Raw genomic sequence first — 18894 nt, 5'->3', positions numbered from 1 at the left:
TTACTAAACACAATTTGGTAGCACCTCTTCAAGATTAAGTTTCTGCAATCAACAAAGAACAATTCAAGTTTCAACAAAACTGACGTCAAATTCACCTCAACACTAGTACGTGTTACCTCTCAAAAATAACATCAGACAAACATCTCAACTGGAAACCAGTCTTGTTAAAATACATAAGCAAATGCACAATCAAAATATATTTCTATACACTGAAGACCTATAGGACATGTTAGAAATGTGACTGCATTGTGTGCTCAATGAATCACAGCCGACCAGTTACATATGAACACTCTGAGTGAACTCTGAAATACTTTTAAATGAACCTTAATTACTTTGATTAATTACTTTGGTTTCAGCTTGTCCACTTTAACATGATAGCAAGACAAAAACATCTTTTAATTCCCAGTATTTCTTCACATCCTTGACAGTCATGAATCTGGAGAAGAAAGATAGGATTGATGTAAACATTTATAGTGAATGTTTTTAAGACTTCTTTAAGTTTTAGCATTAACAATCAATATCAATATCATTTGATCCAACAGTATATATTTCCACATGTTTCTGATATCGCAAATCCCCAAGGCCTCCAAAGTATGCATAATCAGTTTTTCTTCAAATACATTTACAAGATGATTCAGTGATGGTAAAAGCTGTTAAATGCTTTGAGTTTGCCTGCATTAAAAAGCTGCTGTACTAATGACTTCAAACCAATTTAACAAAAAAGTTATTCCAAGACTGATAAAAAGTATGAGATATGGTACATCAAACAAATTAGAGGTACAATATTTTAATATACTGTCAAATTTACAAATTGGGTAACAACATTACAGGTTAAATACATTTCAAATTCATGCAGGCTTCATATGAACATGTGTTTTTCTACAACTGAGCACCTGTGCCTATAGTTTTTATTGTAAAATTCTGAAAATAAAAAATAGCAAAAATTAGTCAATTAAAAATAGACCTTTTTTATAATACACATCATGGAAAATGAACATCTAAACCTTTGTTTGGAGATGTAATTGATGTTATCAAGTGTACCACAAACTAAACTGGACTTAATTATGTGGGCAGTCTAACTGGTAAGGTTTCAGTTGTTTCAGAGAATGGTAAAAATAGATCAATGTTCTTCAACCCCGAATTGGTCAAAATGTGCTTGCAAATCTGACCTCTATGGAAAAGTACATTGTGAAGATGAAGCTGCGGCTTTTTACCTACTGTTTTTTGTTTGTGTGGGTTTCCAGCTGGTCATGTGTTTTCAAGAGCTGGTAGTGGTTCTTCAGCAAGTTCTGTTCACTGTCAGCTGACACTGCTACAGTAACATTTTAAATGAAATGTATCTTATATATATATATATATATATATATATATATATATATATATATATATATATATATATATATATATATATATAAATGCAGTGCAATACCAGTCTGGGTAGAAACCATTGAAGAATCCATGTTTTTTTTTTACCGTAAACCACTCACCAACACCCAGTCCCATAAACCAGCGCAGGTTTTCCATTGGAAGGTAAGGACATAAAGACCTTTATTGCGTGTTAACAAAGCAACAGTACAGCCATTTTAAAGAATCACTTATTCCCTTTGCAATCAGTTATGTTCTCAGTGGCACTAATTAGAGTTCTTGCAGCATGTCTGTTTAACATCCCAGAGCTGTACTGCCTCCAGTAACTAGTCTAAAAAAGGCAGGAAGTTAGAAAATATTAAAAATCTGTGCTTTACTTACTTCTTCTAAGGGGCTGCCAAATGGCAAGGCACAATGGGATATGATGGCAAATAACAAAATGTAGCAAAAATAGTGCATCTAGTTTTCAAATATGAAAAATATGATCAAGATGCAATTAAAGTACAACCACACTCATGATTTGAATTAGGGAATGAAACATATGCCCCACATTAAATAAAGTTAGAGAAAGAGCCATTGACCACCTTTTGCGCCTTTAGAATGTGCATGTGGGCCTCCTCCATCATATCTTCCATCTTACGTGGGGATGGTTCACATGGGATGCTCTTTTCACAGTCAGGGCATTTGCTTGTTTGAGTTATTGGGGAAAATTCTTCCACGCTGAAAAAAAAGGTAAGACATTTATACTAAATCTGACTGTTAAGTGAATTAATGCATTAAAAAATATGAAAAATGACATTTACCTTTTCGTCTGTTGTTTTGTAAGGGTCTGCAATCTCAACTATTTTTTCTGCCATGCTCCAATTTGCATTGGCAAGAAATCGATCGATTTTCAGCATGGAAAAGGTGTTCTCTTCACTGTTGCGCACTCGCTGGATTGCACTGTACAGTGCCATGCGGTTTGGTGCAGAAATATCACAGACCTGTAAAAATAAGAAAATCATCAGCAATTGGATGACCTTGACACAGTGAAATAGCTTTTACTTGTCATTTCATGAAAGCCACGTGGACACGTACTTTATGTTGGGTTGTGAACAATATTAATATAATATTAAACATAACTTATAACTAAAGCGCTTACCTAAAAGTTTGAGTAACCATGTAATTGTATTAGCATTAATGAGCAGAGTGAGCACTAAAATCCCTGATGTATGCAGCAGAATCTAAAAAAAAAATAGATTCTGCTTGTAAATGTTCTCACTGCTGATGCTTCTTATTACCATGTATTGTTGCCCTTTTATTTTGGTTGCACAAATACACTACTAAACCACCTTAATGTTAATTCTTAACGTCATACTAGTGTACACTTTTGTCTTGTGACCTTGTTAGTTTCTTTAAGTAAATAAAAAGAGGATGTATGATTATTGTAAAATAAATGACTTTTTCAACCAACAAACAACAATTTCAGCAATTCTATACCCCGATTCAAAAAACAACAAGAAAAAAAACCCTACCAATTTCTGTGAGGCCTGCATTTGTGCTGTGATGTCTTATCTTGTCTTACCTTGTTTTTACCAGTCACTTTATCTAAAGCACTTGATTGAAATGCCATGAGTAAATTTAAGCTGAAAGTTCCTCTGATTCCACTCCAGATAGATACTGATGCCCAACGCCAATTGAATCCATAACCAATAAGTGACAAGAATGGGGACAACATTATTATCATTACAAGCCTACAAGCATAATAATAAAAAAAAAAACTATTACAAAAAAGTGTTACTGTTATGAATGAATAATTCATTTATAAGTCTAAAGGGTCTACTTAAACCCATAGTAAAGGGTGTTTTTTTTTTCCTTCTTGTGCATCAATTGGTTTGTTTGGTGTATGCAAAGTAGTTGTTTTTTTTTTTTTACTTGAGAACTCTGCTGTAATGTTCTATGCACAGAATTACATCAGCTTACAGGAAGACTAACTAGAATTTTAACAAATCCTTAACAGTTTACATGTATACGATTTACAATGGCTATTATACAGCATAAAGATAAAAAACACAATTGCTTACCTTAAAATATTTAACGCAAAGCAGAGCACCATAATGTAAAAGCCATCATTAATTGCCAAGTGTTCAAATGATCTGTCAGCTATTACTACTCCAACAATGATAAAGATCAGTGTTTGCCAGTTATGGCTGGGCATTTCCCAGAAGCTTTGAAGACATAATAAACCATGTTATTAGCTTTTAAGACAAACTTCAGAAAAAAAAAACTAGTCCCTTTACCCTTTTAGAATTACACTCCTGAAATTGATCTTCACTGTAGACAATACTGACTGTTAAGACACTATCTTAAACCGGCTTCTCTAATGATATGGCCAGCAGTTAAACCAACATGGCAATAAAACAGATTGTTTTTATTAAATACCCACAATGGAACTTAACTGAGAGAATAAAAAAAAACAATATCCACCAGCACACAATTCCATGCATTGGGAGGACAAATGAAATACTAACCGTAATAAGAATACTTATTAAAAGAAGTCCCAACATTGTAACAGAAATGACACCAGATATTCCAAGCCACTCAGCTAAAGAAAGAAAAAAAAAAGACTTTCAAAATAAATTCGATTTAAAGAAATATATAATGGGATATGCAGCACACATATGCTGCTCACTCATTTGTTATGCTCATGACATCCGTGAAACATGTTCTACAATTTACAATAAACTGCACGGATAGACTGGTAGAAGGCTTGGTTGGCAGGCAAGTCCATAGCAAGGACTGATGTTAAGTGTCAGAATGCTTCAGGGTTCAGTGCAGATTTTCACTCCTGGTAAAATGGAATGGAGCATCATTTACAAAGGTTGCAATGATCTTACTACAGTGTTAATATTTACTGTTTTTTTGGCCTTTACCAATAATGAGATACCTTACCTTACAAACAGTCAGTTCAATTATTCAATTGACACTAGTTTAATTGACACAAAATGTCCTGTAACCTTACTTTAGATTTGTTATTTAAAAAAACCAAAAATATCCACTATTGATCAAATATTTTAAGGAATTATTAGTATGACTATTTTTAATAGTAAAACAATTAATAAATGAAATTCATGTAGTTGCTTAAATACCCCATCAAAACATTACAACCTTTGACATTAGAAATCCCAACAGGACTCATGAAAATTTTTAAAACCAGTTATATTGCAAGTTCAGATGCTATAAAGGAAGAAAAAAAAAACAAGAAAAGAATCAAAGAAATCTTTCATGACTTATACTGATTTAAACATTGAAAATAGATACTATAAATGTCCTACCTATAATATCATAAGGATCAATAGCAAGATCTTGGAAGACTTCAAACATAATGATAGAGGTGCCACCATTAAACAGAGATTCTCTTTCAATTAAAAGTTAGGGCTTTTGAAGAGCCTAAATTGTTAGGGGAAATTGTTATTCATAGGAATAACTGATATACCAGATAAACAAGAATGCTCCAAGGAAACATGGTCCTTGCTACTGCTAGGCCTATATTTTCACATCAACATATATACATATGGTTTGGTCACTTTATTAGTACAAATTTGGATTAGTGAAAAGTAGCTTCACCACATGACCATGGTCAAGTAGTGACAGATACTAATTCTAGGTTTATACAGAAACATACAATTATTTAAACACTTTTATATGACACACCTTAGTTTTATATTAAAGTGTACTGCACAGGGTAGAGAAAACATAGTTCTACATTTAATAGTGGAATGCACACAACAGACCCTTTCTTAAAAGAGGTTTTCTTGGCTACCACTGGTGGTTTGTATTTGACAAGGTATTTACCTATGTTTCCTAGTAAAGACACAGATATGATTGGGTCTGTTGGACTGACTATGGCTGCAAACATCATGGCAGTATACCAGTCCCAGTCGTAGGTGTAAACTTTAGCAGCTAACACTGCAGTTAAAGTATAGTTAATCAAAAATCCTGTGATAGACAGCAAAGACACCTGTCACTCAAACAGAAAATCTTGTTAGAACTTGTATGTTATACCAGTCTTGGCACTACCTGTTGCAAAATGGTTTGGAGTAAAATGAAGAACGGTTCTGACAAACCAAGATATAACCACGAACAGGGGTAACAAACGCTGCATTTCTCATTGTGGTTTTATTCATCTATCTCAATCCTTGTTGGAGTGCAGTGTTAAGTATAGAGAAAGTGGACAGAGTTAAAGTTAAAAACATCTCATAACATTTTCGAATGAGGAAATGGAAGACAGGGCAAGCACTTCGTGGTCCACAGCCTTTAGGGAGCAATACCACTGTGAGGGCAGCTGAAGTTACACTGTCCATTCTTTAAGGATATGTAGTTGGTAGTTAGTTATGCACTGTACCTTACCTGTAACAGTAATTTCCAAAAGATATGAGATTCGATTTCAAAAGCTGTACTAAATATTAACACTGGCATGAATGCATGGATTAGTAGGACAGGGTCAATATTGGCCACTTCCGTAGTGTATTGTTTAACCTGAAAGTAAATATATAAATAAAGAAACATAAATAAACATGAAACCATATAGAGTAAGTATAACTAGCAGATTATTTAAAGGAATCAATAAATAAGGGAACTCAGTTATATGTGGTTCTCTCTACCTTAACTACCTTGTCAATACCTTATCTTGTAATCTACAATAAACGCTGGTCTTCATTCTCCCGCGCTGAAACTTCCTTGCATTTTACAAACACAAGAGGAATTTGAATGCATATGTATTTTAAGGGGTACTCTTTATGCATTCAAGTAAATCTGGTTTAATCTTTGCACATCAAATCTTTATAAGTGAAAAGTAGGTTGAAATGTAGTTAAGAACGTAAGAACATAAGAAAGTTTACAAACGAGAGGAGGCCATTCGGCCCATCTTGCTCGTTTGGTTGTTAGTAGCTTATTGTTCCCAGAATCTCATCAAGTAGCTTCTTGAAGGATCCCAGGGTGTCAGCTTCAACAACATTACTGGGGAGTTGATTCCAGACCCTCAAGACTCTCTGTGTAAAAAAGTGCTTCCTATTTTCTGTTCTGAATGCCCCTTTGTCTAATCTCCATTTGTGACCCCCTGGTCCTTGTTTCTTTTTTCAGGTCGAAAAAGTCCCTTGGGTCCACATTGTCAATATCTTTTAGAATTCTGAATGCTTGAATTAGGTCGCCGCGAATTAAAGCATTCGGTTTTTTTGGAAAATCAGTCCACCTGGTAGGTCATAGTACCCTTGGCTTTTGAACCAACAAAATGCTGGTTTAATGCATGGATAAATCCCATCATCCACCTCTTTTGATAATTACAGGCAATTTCATGAATGGTCATAAATGCCAGAAACTATATTTACATTTTATTTTGACATTTAATGGGTAGTAAATGATGGCTGATTCATAACAGGATGACACAACTTGGCCTGAGAGTTTTATTATTAAATAAGCAGCTGCTATTTGTTTCCGTTTATTAATATCTGACCAAAACATAACACAAATTAATGTGCAGGCCTCAGCCACATCAGGATATCTACAAAACAGCTCTGCTTGGTTTTAATTAAGGTATTTAACATAAGGTTTCAAAAATATATCACACTATTTGGAAACAAAGCAAAGATAACATTTTAGTTTTGCTTCTGAGCTACAGAGTTACAGTAAAGTTAAATATGGACAAATATAGGGAATCATATTTGAGTATTTGTAAACAATTTACCATATCTAATTACTTTCTTTTTAAACTGCCACCCACTATGACTTCCTGCCTTGAAATTGACCTTAACCAGGAATCTCCCAAACATGGTCTTGAACTCAACCCTGCCAAAACCTGCATTGATACGGGAACATACCCCATCATATTTAATACTTCCCAATATGATTCCAAACAATGACACAAGAACAGTGTAAGGCAGTTTAACTTTCTTTTCAAGGGACCTGAAGAGAGCTAGGAAAGGGGAAAAAACATAAAATTGAACATATTTTAAGTTTTTTAAGTTTAGGTTGCTTTTTATAAAGTGATTTTTGTTGTTGTTGTTGTTGTGTTGTTGTTGTTGTTAAAAACAAGTGTAGATCATGTGTACACAATATTGAGTCCAACCCTCTACAAACAACCAAGCTCTGGTTGGTATTAATTTTGAAGAAATCATGTATTTATAAACAAACTGACTTGGCATTATTGAACATGAAAATTAAAAAAAATGCAAATCTGTTGTATTATTTACCTATTGTTTTAAATACCCTTATGTAAATAAAACAAGGTTTATAAACATTCTTAATTGTTGCAGTAGACACCTGCCTCAAAATGTAATGCATTTGTGTCAACAAGATTCTTTATAAATTAATTTACATTAATCTGTCCTTTTTTTCAGTTGGTAATGATAAAACGCGCAGTAATATTCAGTGTGACATATATATGCAACATAAAATACAGTAACAAAACATACCTCCAAAGACACAGGATCCGAATATAAAAAGAATGATATGTAGAAGACTGTGTCCAAGAAAAACAAGCTCCCTTGAATGTTCACTAATATTATTGCCAATCCTTGGAAAAGGTTGATTTTCTAGGAAAACTTCATATAGTCTTAAACTCGTCTTCTCACCCTAAAAATAAGCAAAACACTCTTCCTTACTAAATAAAATGCTGGGCGAATTTTACAGTTACTTCATCAAAACAGAACTCCGATTAACAGCGCCCACCGCACCAGTGAAAATCAGTTAAATCTATGATACCAGTTGTATCGCCTGTACCAGATTTATGTTTATTTTAACCAATGTGTTTTTTTAAACATTTTTTTTAGAGAAAACAATCACTAATAGTAGAATGTAAATAAATACATAATAATACTAATTTCTAAATGATATGAACACCCCTTCTATCCTCGTTTCCTGTTGCTGCAAACGTCATCAGAACTTTTGTTCAAACTGATGCCAACTGTCACCTCACATGGAGTGGAAGCGAGTCAAAGCACCAATAAAAGTAAACGGACATTTTGTAAAATGTATATTTATTTTATAATTTGGGAAAAAACCAAACGCTTTTCCGTGGTAGGTTATATGTCACTTTAAAAACCTTGTTCTCGTTTCTGTGTATAGATATATATATATATAATATATATATTATATATATATATATATATATATATATATATTATAGCTATATATATTATATATATATATTATATATATATATATATATATATATATATATATATATATATATATATATATATATATATATATATATTTGTTATATTAACAACAAACAGCAAAGCAAATAAAGCATACAATTATTTCAACTTCATTGTGTTTATGCTTCAAGACACTACAAAAAAACAAATGTTCTTCTTTTTACGTTTTTGACGTCACTAGTCACTCAAACGCAATTGCATGCAGCTGACACGGGTCTTTCAGATGACGTATCAGGCTGAAACGTACATTTAAATATATATTATTGCACATGCAAGGGTACGTTACCACCAGTTTTTAAAGCACTTGCAGCAAAAAAAAATAAACCCAAACAACTTCATTTTAAAACAAACCTGTTGTCTACAAAACTAACATGTCATGAATTAAGTTTATGGGCATAGACGTTTGGATGGAGCTGGCCCAAGAGGCTGTCGATGGGGCTGGGACGGGTTCTGAAATAGAGATTCTTGCTAGTAGAATAAAGGGAGATTACAACCCTTTTGAGCGTAGCCGGTGTGGGAGAGCTCATTGGAAACTGAGGGTAAGAGACACGCATTTGAATGCATTTGAAAGGATTTGGGGGCACTTTCACTGTTGGGTTTATTCAAAACCCACAGACACATCTGAAACAGTAGATTCGTTTTCGGGCGTATATGGAGAGGGTCATGTATTAAATAATATGTGCCTAATAAAAAGAGAACTACCTTGTAATTTTAACGTGCAATGTTATACGTTCTGCTTAGGAGCTGGGCAAAGTGCTGTCGAGTATTGATGGCGAGATTGAAAGAACCGCAGGCATTCTCGACGATGGAGTTGGCCACTTATCTGAACACCTGGCACTTTGTGCAGACCGAAGGTTCATGCAGAGAGAGAGACACTTACGCCAGAAAGCCAAACCAGAAGCGTCACGTGTGTGCCGCTGTGAACGTGAACAGCTGGGAGAGTGCGATTCCTGTCATGACAATGACATGGACGAGGGAGAACTGAGGATTGCACCTGTTTGTAAAGACGCGGAAGTTACTCTTGTCCTTCTAAAAGACAGAATGTCTGAGTTCAAGAAAATCAAAGCTGGCAAGCTTATGTCTAATAACTGTGTACCTAACACAACGCATACAACTAACGCAAAGGGACCATATAGGTAAATATGTTTTAGCTAAGATTTTATACATATTGCTATGTTATTGTTAGTATTGACATATAATGTAAAGAAATATTCCAAAGGTTTTGGAAAAAAGGCTAAGTAACAGCGATGCAGCACTTTTGGCCCCCTTTTCCAGTCTCCTTGCTTACTAAATATATTGGCATGAGTGAATAGATATTCCAATACTTTTCAGGCACATGCAGTATATTCTAAATTGGGTAAAATAGGCCAGAAATTCCCCACCCCTAGTTGTTCAAATCATGCGTGCCAATAGCGGTACTTACAAGTTAGTGTATTGAGAACTACTGTATACGTGCTATCTGTCTTATAAAGTCAAAAACTTAAGGGAATGCATTTGATATTGTATCTGTAGTGGCCATCGTTTAGGTTGTAATGATGAACTGTTGTTTTGCAAATAGGTGTAAATCAAACAGTCCCGAACACATCCAGGTTAATCTGAATATAAGGATAGGGATGGAAGATGATGGCTCTCCCACCAAACGAAGTGGAAAAGATCTTTCTACAGCCTCTGCATTTGTAAGACCAGTAACAGTTACAAATAATACGGAGGAGAAGATGGCTCATAAAATAACTCAAACGATTGATTTAGGCTTCAAAAGAGAACCTGTTCAGCAGACAAAGACCTCATCAGATGCAGGAGCACAGCAAGGACAGTACAAATCCCCAGCTTATCCTTTTATTCTGTTCTGTGCTGTGTTACTGGCTTTTGTCTTTTTTGTGTATAGTTCTGTATTCACACAAGCATGGGTTCTCCAGAACTGCGCGCCTATAAAGGGCAATGCCTACTACAAGTCATATCATTTTACTACCAGCAGTGGCAAAAAACCTGTTTAAATATGTGCAAAATAAAATAAAATGACAGTCACAGGACCTGTGGTCTAATAGTACTTGATAGCAGTGATACTGAGGTCTTGTTTTAATGGAATTCAGTTTTGTTTTAAAGGGCTGCACACTGCATCCCAATACTCTGGAATAAGTACAAGTATCCTTTGAAATTAGTTTTTTGCAGTTTTGTTGCATTTTCTTTGTAAAACTGATCAGAAACTGATTAGTGCAAATTAAGTTAAACAATAGTTTCAGAAATTTGAGTTAATCACAATGATCTCCGACATGTATCTTAACAAACCTGCAATAAGACAAATTCTTAAAAGAATATTGCAAAGGGTGCACTGATTATACAGTGAAAACCAAATTCTACCTCCAGTATTTCTATTAAAAAAACCCTAAACAAGCCCATGTTTCATTACCTTAATTGAATCTGTGGGACAGATAGAAGACTCTGAATGAAGTACGGTAAAGAATTTTGAATGTTCATTATGTTGGAAGTGATTAGTATTTTGATGGTGTCAAAAAGATATGGAATGCTTACCTAACACTTACAGCAGTGTTTCTTCAAGAAGTGAGCAATCCATGTTTCATTCTTTAAAGTTATTGGTAACTCCTGCTTTGACGGTCACAAAAACACAGACAGTATGTATTTTCTATTTAGGAGGAAAACACCTGTAGGAGAACATGTCTAAACAGTGGAATAAGTGAATATAATTGAAACAACGCTTAAATGATTTGACTTGTTGGGCTGAACTGCAGAAAATCTTTAATAAGTAAGCTTAGTCAACCATGGATTCAATTTCTTAAAGGGTTTAATGGAGTACCTGACAAATTGTATCTTTGTATCATACTGAACTCTTCAGTTTGCTTGCCTAGCTTTCAGTGAGTCAGTTATTCTTAGATTTCCTGGGATATTTCACCAAGGCGAAATCGCTGGCTGAAACAATGTGAAAGAATAACATAAGATGTGTCTTTAGTTGGAGTTTGGGCAGCATGACACTCAAACAACAATATTGGAATTTACAGAGTTTCCAAAAGTAATTATAAAAAAAAGTCTGTAATAAAACATAAAGAAACCAAGTCAAACTAAGTGGAATTGATGAACATTTCAGCTAGTGCCTTCATCAATATAATATTGGAACTGAGAAACATAAATGCGACCATATTTCACGCTGGCCAAATGTGTTTACTGTTTCCTACAACTTCTATGAGAGTAACAAATAGGTATTCCATATCCCAAGTGATTGCATTAAGGGGCAAAGTTGACAACAACCAACTACATAACATGGACAAAGTGATTAGCCGAAACATTTTTCTGCTTGACTTTCTTTTCGTTTCTCCTGTGCTTGACCAAGCATCACGCTAAGTGAATAATGAAAACATAAATCATCTAAAGCAACAGACAGGTTGAGGATAATACAAACAAAATGCCAAGTCATCTTTAGAATGCCTAATGTTTATGTTAACAGTTGAATGACTCTCCATAAAAGCTGTCTAATAATATCAATTACAAGAAAAAGAAACAACAGCAAAAACACTTAGCATGTAACAAATACTAATCTGATATTAGCATCACAGTGAAAATGCCCAGCATTAGGGTTAATAACAAGGAGTTGGTTTCTGTGAAAAGGGTAATTTACTTGTTCATAGTCAGACCATGCTCTGTTTAGGTGGCAGTGCACGATCAATGTACTCGAAACAATGCACTGTACAACCAAATGTTTGAGAACATTCAGGTTATGGAAAAGATTCTAAACACATTTTAGGGTTCATTTTAACCTTACCAAAATAAACAATATTTCTTATAAAATATCCCCATTTCTTAGATAATTCTGCTGTTACTCCATTTGTTGAGGAAACGTTGTAACTGTGATAGAAGTTTCCTCTCCTGGTTTACTTCCTGTAGTTACCGGTATTAGTTACCCACCTGACCCTGTTTAATATACGCATCACAGAATGTGGGTTCAATGCTGAGATCCCGTTACCTGTTTCATAACATAGCTAATGTGACATGTTTTAATAGAACAAAATGAATCAGAAGAGCTACAAAACAACAAAACAAGGTTTACCCATTTAATAAGGTTGAAGATCTGAGTACTTCTGTCCATATATTGAAGTAACAGTAAAATAGTAGACCTACTAGTATTTTCATGTAATACAAGATAACCTTGTAAATGACAGTGATTCCCACAAAGATATGATGGTCGATAAGCATTTACCACATAGCTTTTGCATTTCCCCAGCGTTCATGTATCCCAGGTTAAGGGTGTTGAGCAAATGTTCATCCAAGTACTGGATGTGATTTAAGGAAACCTATTAACAATGCACATATTTAGCTTTGATATATATATATATATATATATATATATATATATATATATATATATATATATATATATATATATATATATATATATGCGGTATATATATGCCACGCACAGAACCAATCTAGCGCAATCTTAAAACGTGCAATGACCTAGCCAGCCCCCTAAAAGTTCGAGAGTGATTTCAATGGCTGGTAAAAGTACTGGGAAGCTATTGATGTGCAGCGTTAAGCAAACAGAGTAATCCTGTCTGACCTACAGGTTATAAAATACAAAGAGTACCCCTAGTTTCAATTGGTAGTGGCGTTTTGTGATAGGTATTATAGGCTATATCAAGCTCCGTTAATAGTTTGGTAACATTTTAGCGGCACGTTTTGCTGGATCTGGCTAGGTCTTATGGAAACTGTGTTTTTTTTTTTTTGTTTTTTTGGTTTTTTTTTACACTTTAATACGCCATTATTTCAATTATGTATGATCTGGCTATTCCAAAAGAGCATTTAATTAGATTAGGCTATATAGGAACTTAATTATTTGATGGTATCTTTAAATGAACTACAGTACTTATTTAATCAATACTGAAATACTGCCATCAGCAATACGCACGATAATGAGTATTTTAAAAGCGCAATATTCTGTCTGTCAGATCCATACTTTACCCGTTTCTTGCGGGGGCTGTTAAATGGGAAGAAGATCAGTGACGTCAGATTATTTTTTTTTCTTTTTGGGATATATATATACAGAGAGAGGACACCAAGTAGTATAATTCTAGATACGCTGAACACAAACAGAATGGAAACTTTCTCTCTAGTGCATATGCAATAATAGCTTTTTAAAAAATCAGTATAGATCTCTACAACTCGACTCATTTCTTTAAAAACGTTTTTTTTTTTTCGAAGAAGCAACCTGCTGTTCAAGGTAAGCATGCATTTATATTATTATTATTATTATTATTATTATTATTATTATTATTATAAAAACGTCACTGAAAATGTTAACTTACAAGCAATGCTAGAATTGTCGAACTGGTAGGGTTCTGTTTAGATTTGCGGTGGTTTGCTACATTTTAAACTTCAACAAAGTTATATCATTATAGCTATTTTGAGTTAAAGGGGGAATTCAGACACATTTAAAAGTATGTTTATAAAATGCTAAACATCGTTTTAGATACTTAAATGCTTTTATTTTACAAGAACATGACGAAAATGAAACACATGATATATTTTATAATAAAACTAGAAGAGACGTACAGTACCTGTAATATGTATTGTATTTTAAAACGCACAGTACATGCAGAAATGCGTGAAATTATTAATGGGAATAGATGGTTTAATGATAGCCATTTAGTTACGATTGATACAGCTGTATTTGTGTGATTGTCGTTTCAGATGCTTCAGAAGTGTATCGGGTTTCTGTGTATCTCTTTAGTCCTCTGTTCTACCCTTTCTGAGACTTTCGGACTGGTTCTTTCGGTATGTTGCACCTTTCTTTCATTTCCACTGTGTCGTATGGATATACATGCATTACATTATCTACTTGAATTATAACATATCAGTAAACCGTATGTAACATTTGTGTAGTTCATCTATGATGAATCTAATAAGTGCAGTGGTAGTCGATGTTGTATACCAATGACACCAGTATAACGACAACCCTATGTTGTTTTTAACCTAATAAAACGTTACTGTTTACAAGTGGCTGCTTAAGTTTATACAATCACCACACTGACCCACTAGTCAATGCAAGTGTTATTGTTTCATTGCACTCACTGTTCAATAAAGCAATTGCTTGACCAAAGGAGGGATTTCATCAACAATTATGTCACTAGAACCTTTCGTTTTTCCACAGCAACAGTGCAAGGGGACGTGTTACTTTCAAAGACAGTTTACTGTTTTACATTTTGTCTAGTCATTCATTAAATAGGCATTTTGTACTGAAGATCTGCACAGTATAAAATAATGTATTTCAAGCAATACAACTCTACATTTTCCCTTCTAGGCAAGAGAAAAGAGGGGCTGGACACTTAATAGTGCGGGCTATCTACTGGGGCCTCGTAAGTAAACCAAATTCTCACAGTAAACTAAATAATCTTATATCATAATGGAGCACTGTTTAAAACAGATGAGCATCACAACAAATATAACGCATCATCCTTCTCTAAAATAGGAAAATTAACTTGCTGTTCATTTCCATACACAGTAAATTGGCTATGCAACATATGCATACTTATTCAGTGTGTACTGTATGCATATAGATACACTTCTTCAATGCAAACCTGGACAAAAACACTCTTAATGTTAGGTTATGGGGTCCAAACCATTGGAAAATGTATTTGTGAAGAATTGGTAGTCATTACTTGTTGATGCATTCAACAGCAACTGTATTATAATGTATGCTATTGAGCACCCACAAAGTATTCAGAATGATGCCTTGTGTGTGGGTTATTATCCCAGACTAAAATATGCAATTATTATTTGAGTATCAATGTCTGACAAATAATTTTTCTCAGATCGTAGAGAACTGGCTCCAGAAAAGAGTTTGGGCAGTTAAAACACACCGTATGTGTCAGTGGTTCAAGCCTAATACGTACTTGTTGGACCATACAAAAAAAAAAAAAAAAAAAAGGGAAATAAGATTTTACGCAGAGCTGTATTGACAAAGCACTTCAAACTGTGCTTGTTGTAGTCCTCTTTTGTTTTTCTATTGGGTTCACATGATCATCGCCAGTTGCCAGTTTCTCTAAGACTAGATAATGGCCATCATCCTTTGTTTCAGGTCGTATTGATCCACTTTTACTGATAAAGGATATGCCCAGTGCAAGGGGGAATGAAGAGCCGCATGGGAACTGTAAGATAGTTTCTGCAGGTTATGTAAATCAATTGAGGAATCCCAACATTTTGATAAGGTGTCATCTGTCTTAGGCTACACTTTGAGTCTAGGAATGAGAAATATACAGAGAACATACTTCAGAATAGCCCAGGTTTTTTGTTTTAAATTTAAATCGTTCCAAAAGGTCTTTGTTATGGATTACATACAGACAGAGCTCCCCTGTAAAATGTTAAAGATGAAATCTCCCATACTGTTAAAATAAGTACATATTTATGGTGGTTGTTACCTTAATAGCTGACATTGAAGATTTCAGCTCCAGATGGTTTTATTATTGAGCTATAACACAGATCGAAGTCAACTGTAACCTCCTACTGCTGCAAGCTGTAGCAGAAACATGCTTATTTAGCTCCCAGACATATTGACAAGCACGTTTCAGAAGTGTCGCTACAGCTATAGTGAACCATCAATCAACAAGGTCTGCTTTCTGATAAAGCACAGTGCACAATTGGCTAAGTTATGATGATAAACAGATTATGATGTATCATATTTAAGTGTAAAATTGAAAATGGGACACTGCAGCTTTAAGAAACTATACCGCACATTTGTGAAGCACAGGAATGTTTTCTGTGTTTTTTTCAGATGTTTACAGCTCTCAAACTATTCCTTTTATTTGTTTTGTTTCATTTTGTATATGTTTTGGTTGTTCTATGTGCTTTTGGTTAGGCTTGCTGTTTTGTTAGCACTTTTGGAAGCATTCTGAAATCTACAGACCTTGGTGAAAGTGACCATGCAAAATATGTATTAGTTTACAGAATGCCTTATACCAGTGCCAGCACACAGTGGCAGCAATATGAAGATGCTTTCTGTGCGCAGTGCTATACACTGATCATTTTTACACCACAAAACACTACTGCATTTTTTTTGACAGATGCTGTTGACAATCACAGATCTTTAAGTGATAAGCATGGTCTGCCAGGCAAACGTGAGCTTCAGATTGACAATGACATTAAATCAGGTATTGTATTAGTGGTACAGTAGATACATGTAATGCATGTTCTTGTTTTGTTTTATTTCCCAAGTTGTTACTACACATGGTTTTAGGCATTATCCAGTAGAAGCTCACACAGCACTTACTAATCTGAACCTTGCTAGTCCAAATTAACCTAGAAATCAGAGCCAAGCTATCATAATGTAATGCATACTGACAGCAGCCAAAGAACCTAACTTCAATATCATAAATCTGTGACGAGTGGGTAAAACATTTACATCTGTCTCTGTATTTAACCAGGCTATGGCATTATAACATGGTACAGAAAAAGATCAGCACCAATCACTAATCTGAACAAGGTTTGATCCCAACTGGTTTGAATTAGTGAGCCTACTGTAACTTCAGAGAACACACGTAATGGGGTATTAAACATGAATTAAATATTATGAAAATATAGATGATATAAAAAGTATACATTTAGCACAGGGGGGTACAGCTTGTTTTTCAGTTGAACTATAATACATGTCTATGTTGTGTATCATGTTTACGTACATACTGTAAAAAATTATTCACCTGTCTTTGATCCATTTGGAAGTGCCATGAAAATAATTTCTACCTAAACAACTGGCACTTAAAGATTCAATAATACTGTATATATATTTTAAAAATCCATCATTCTGAGAATAGTACCAGTAATGTAACTGATCTTATTTTCTAGATACTCTAAGAATAGCAGATGAAAATATAATACGGACCGTGATGGACTTTTTGTCCTACTTGCGGCTGAAAGGTAACTCATGCTACAATACTTTTTTTTTAACCTTGAATATGATTAAGGACTTAGAATGGTTCCAATCATCTTTTGGCAGTTATTCCAAACAGGCCACTTGGAATACTATACAACACACAATGTAAATGGTCTTTCATTTTCTTTAGAAATTGGAGCACTAGATGATCTACCCTCGTCAGAAGAAGGGACTCAACCATAACTAAAGTGTGCTTGTGATTCAATAGCCGTGATTCTGGGATTCAGGAACTTGAAAATGCTTTAGAGGGATCTGAGATATTGTCAGCAGCAAAGCCGATCTAGCCGACTCCTGTTGATACTTTTCCTAATATGCCATGTGTTAGTGAATATTCTGTTTACTTCTTTCTGTACTACTGTTGAATATCAATGAGTTTTTTTTTTGTTTGAAAAACACCTTAATAAAACTAGATAACTGCACCTGCTAAATGTTCTCAAAGATTTCCCTTTGTATTGCTTGTTTCACTTTTTTTTTTTTTTTAAACTTTGCTTTATATCTTTGTAAAAATAAACGTCTAGGTCAGTAGTCTTTTACAGGATGCCACTAACTGCAGCAATGTGACTTGCAAACCTATTTCTATATCTTCACAAAAGGGTCTGCTATCCTCAGTATACCTGGTAACCTGTGAGAATGTCCAGTTTAACAGATTCACATGTTATAATGTATTTTGAAGGTGTGGGACTCCGTACAAACATATGAGCAACAAGAAAGGTACAAAGATACTTATGTTTCTAAAGCGTTGTATTTTAAATATTTGCATATCCTAAAAAAACATGTGATGAACCAAAAGAGAGCAAAACTATTTATTTCAAAACATTGGTTTGCTCTCCTTTAAAGTATTAGACATGTAACTAAACAGTACTTTTAACACATTTTAACAAGCCAGACAAACCGATGGCACTGGGTGTGCAATGCAAAATCAGCTCTTACATACTTTTGATGCCCTGTATGACTAGGTTTTAAACTTGGCTCCAGGCCCCCAGTTCAGTTCAATGCAGCTCTGTGAATCTCCATGCTGTTGCCCTGCTTTGCTGCTTTCCTCAACGCCTGTCAAAAATGTTATACAGGAAGGCATTTACTGTATTGTTTTAAAACACTGCAACTGTATTCATGAAGCATGCTTATCGGGATGATGTGGCTAAGCTACAGATATAATAACAATAAAATAAGTTTCCTAAATGTCCTTAGATTAGCAAAGACAATACTGCCATTACCTTGGTGGCCATAGGGGGAGAAACTGCATTGGTTTCATAATTTTTCATTTGTTCTGTCTCAACAGTATCCAGAGTAGCAGATATATTAATTCCAGCATTGTTAAGCAGGCACTTCAGTCCACCCCCCAATGACTTGACTTCTTTGGAGGTCTGTTCTATTTATTTCCCAAGCTGTTACTACACATGG

General features: G+C 34.5%; 1 protein-coding gene across 1 annotated transcript; it reads left to right on the top strand.

Annotated features, from left to right (window-relative positions):
• The first annotated feature begins 13658 nt into the window (after positions 1-13658).
• On the top strand, positions 13659-17911 carry LOC121294303 (galanin peptides-like). The gene is made up of 6 exons (XM_041217891.1): positions 13659-13788; positions 14259-14342; positions 14869-14923; positions 16628-16714; positions 17406-17477; positions 17624-17911. The coding sequence occupies exons 2-6, from the start codon at positions 14259-14261 to the stop codon at positions 17674-17676; spliced, it is 351 nt and encodes a 116-aa protein (XP_041073825.1). The 5' UTR covers positions 13659-13788; the 3' UTR covers positions 17677-17911.
• Positions 17912-18894: the final 983 nt, after the last annotated feature.

This window comes from Polyodon spathula, chromosome 19 (assembly GCF_017654505.1).
Source record: "Polyodon spathula isolate WHYD16114869_AA chromosome 19, ASM1765450v1, whole genome shotgun sequence".
In the NCBI taxonomy this organism is placed as follows: Eukaryota; Metazoa; Chordata; class Actinopteri; order Acipenseriformes; family Polyodontidae; genus Polyodon; species Polyodon spathula.
Note: the sequence above shows the minus strand (reverse complement) of the source record. Positions and strands in the feature narration are given on the sequence as shown.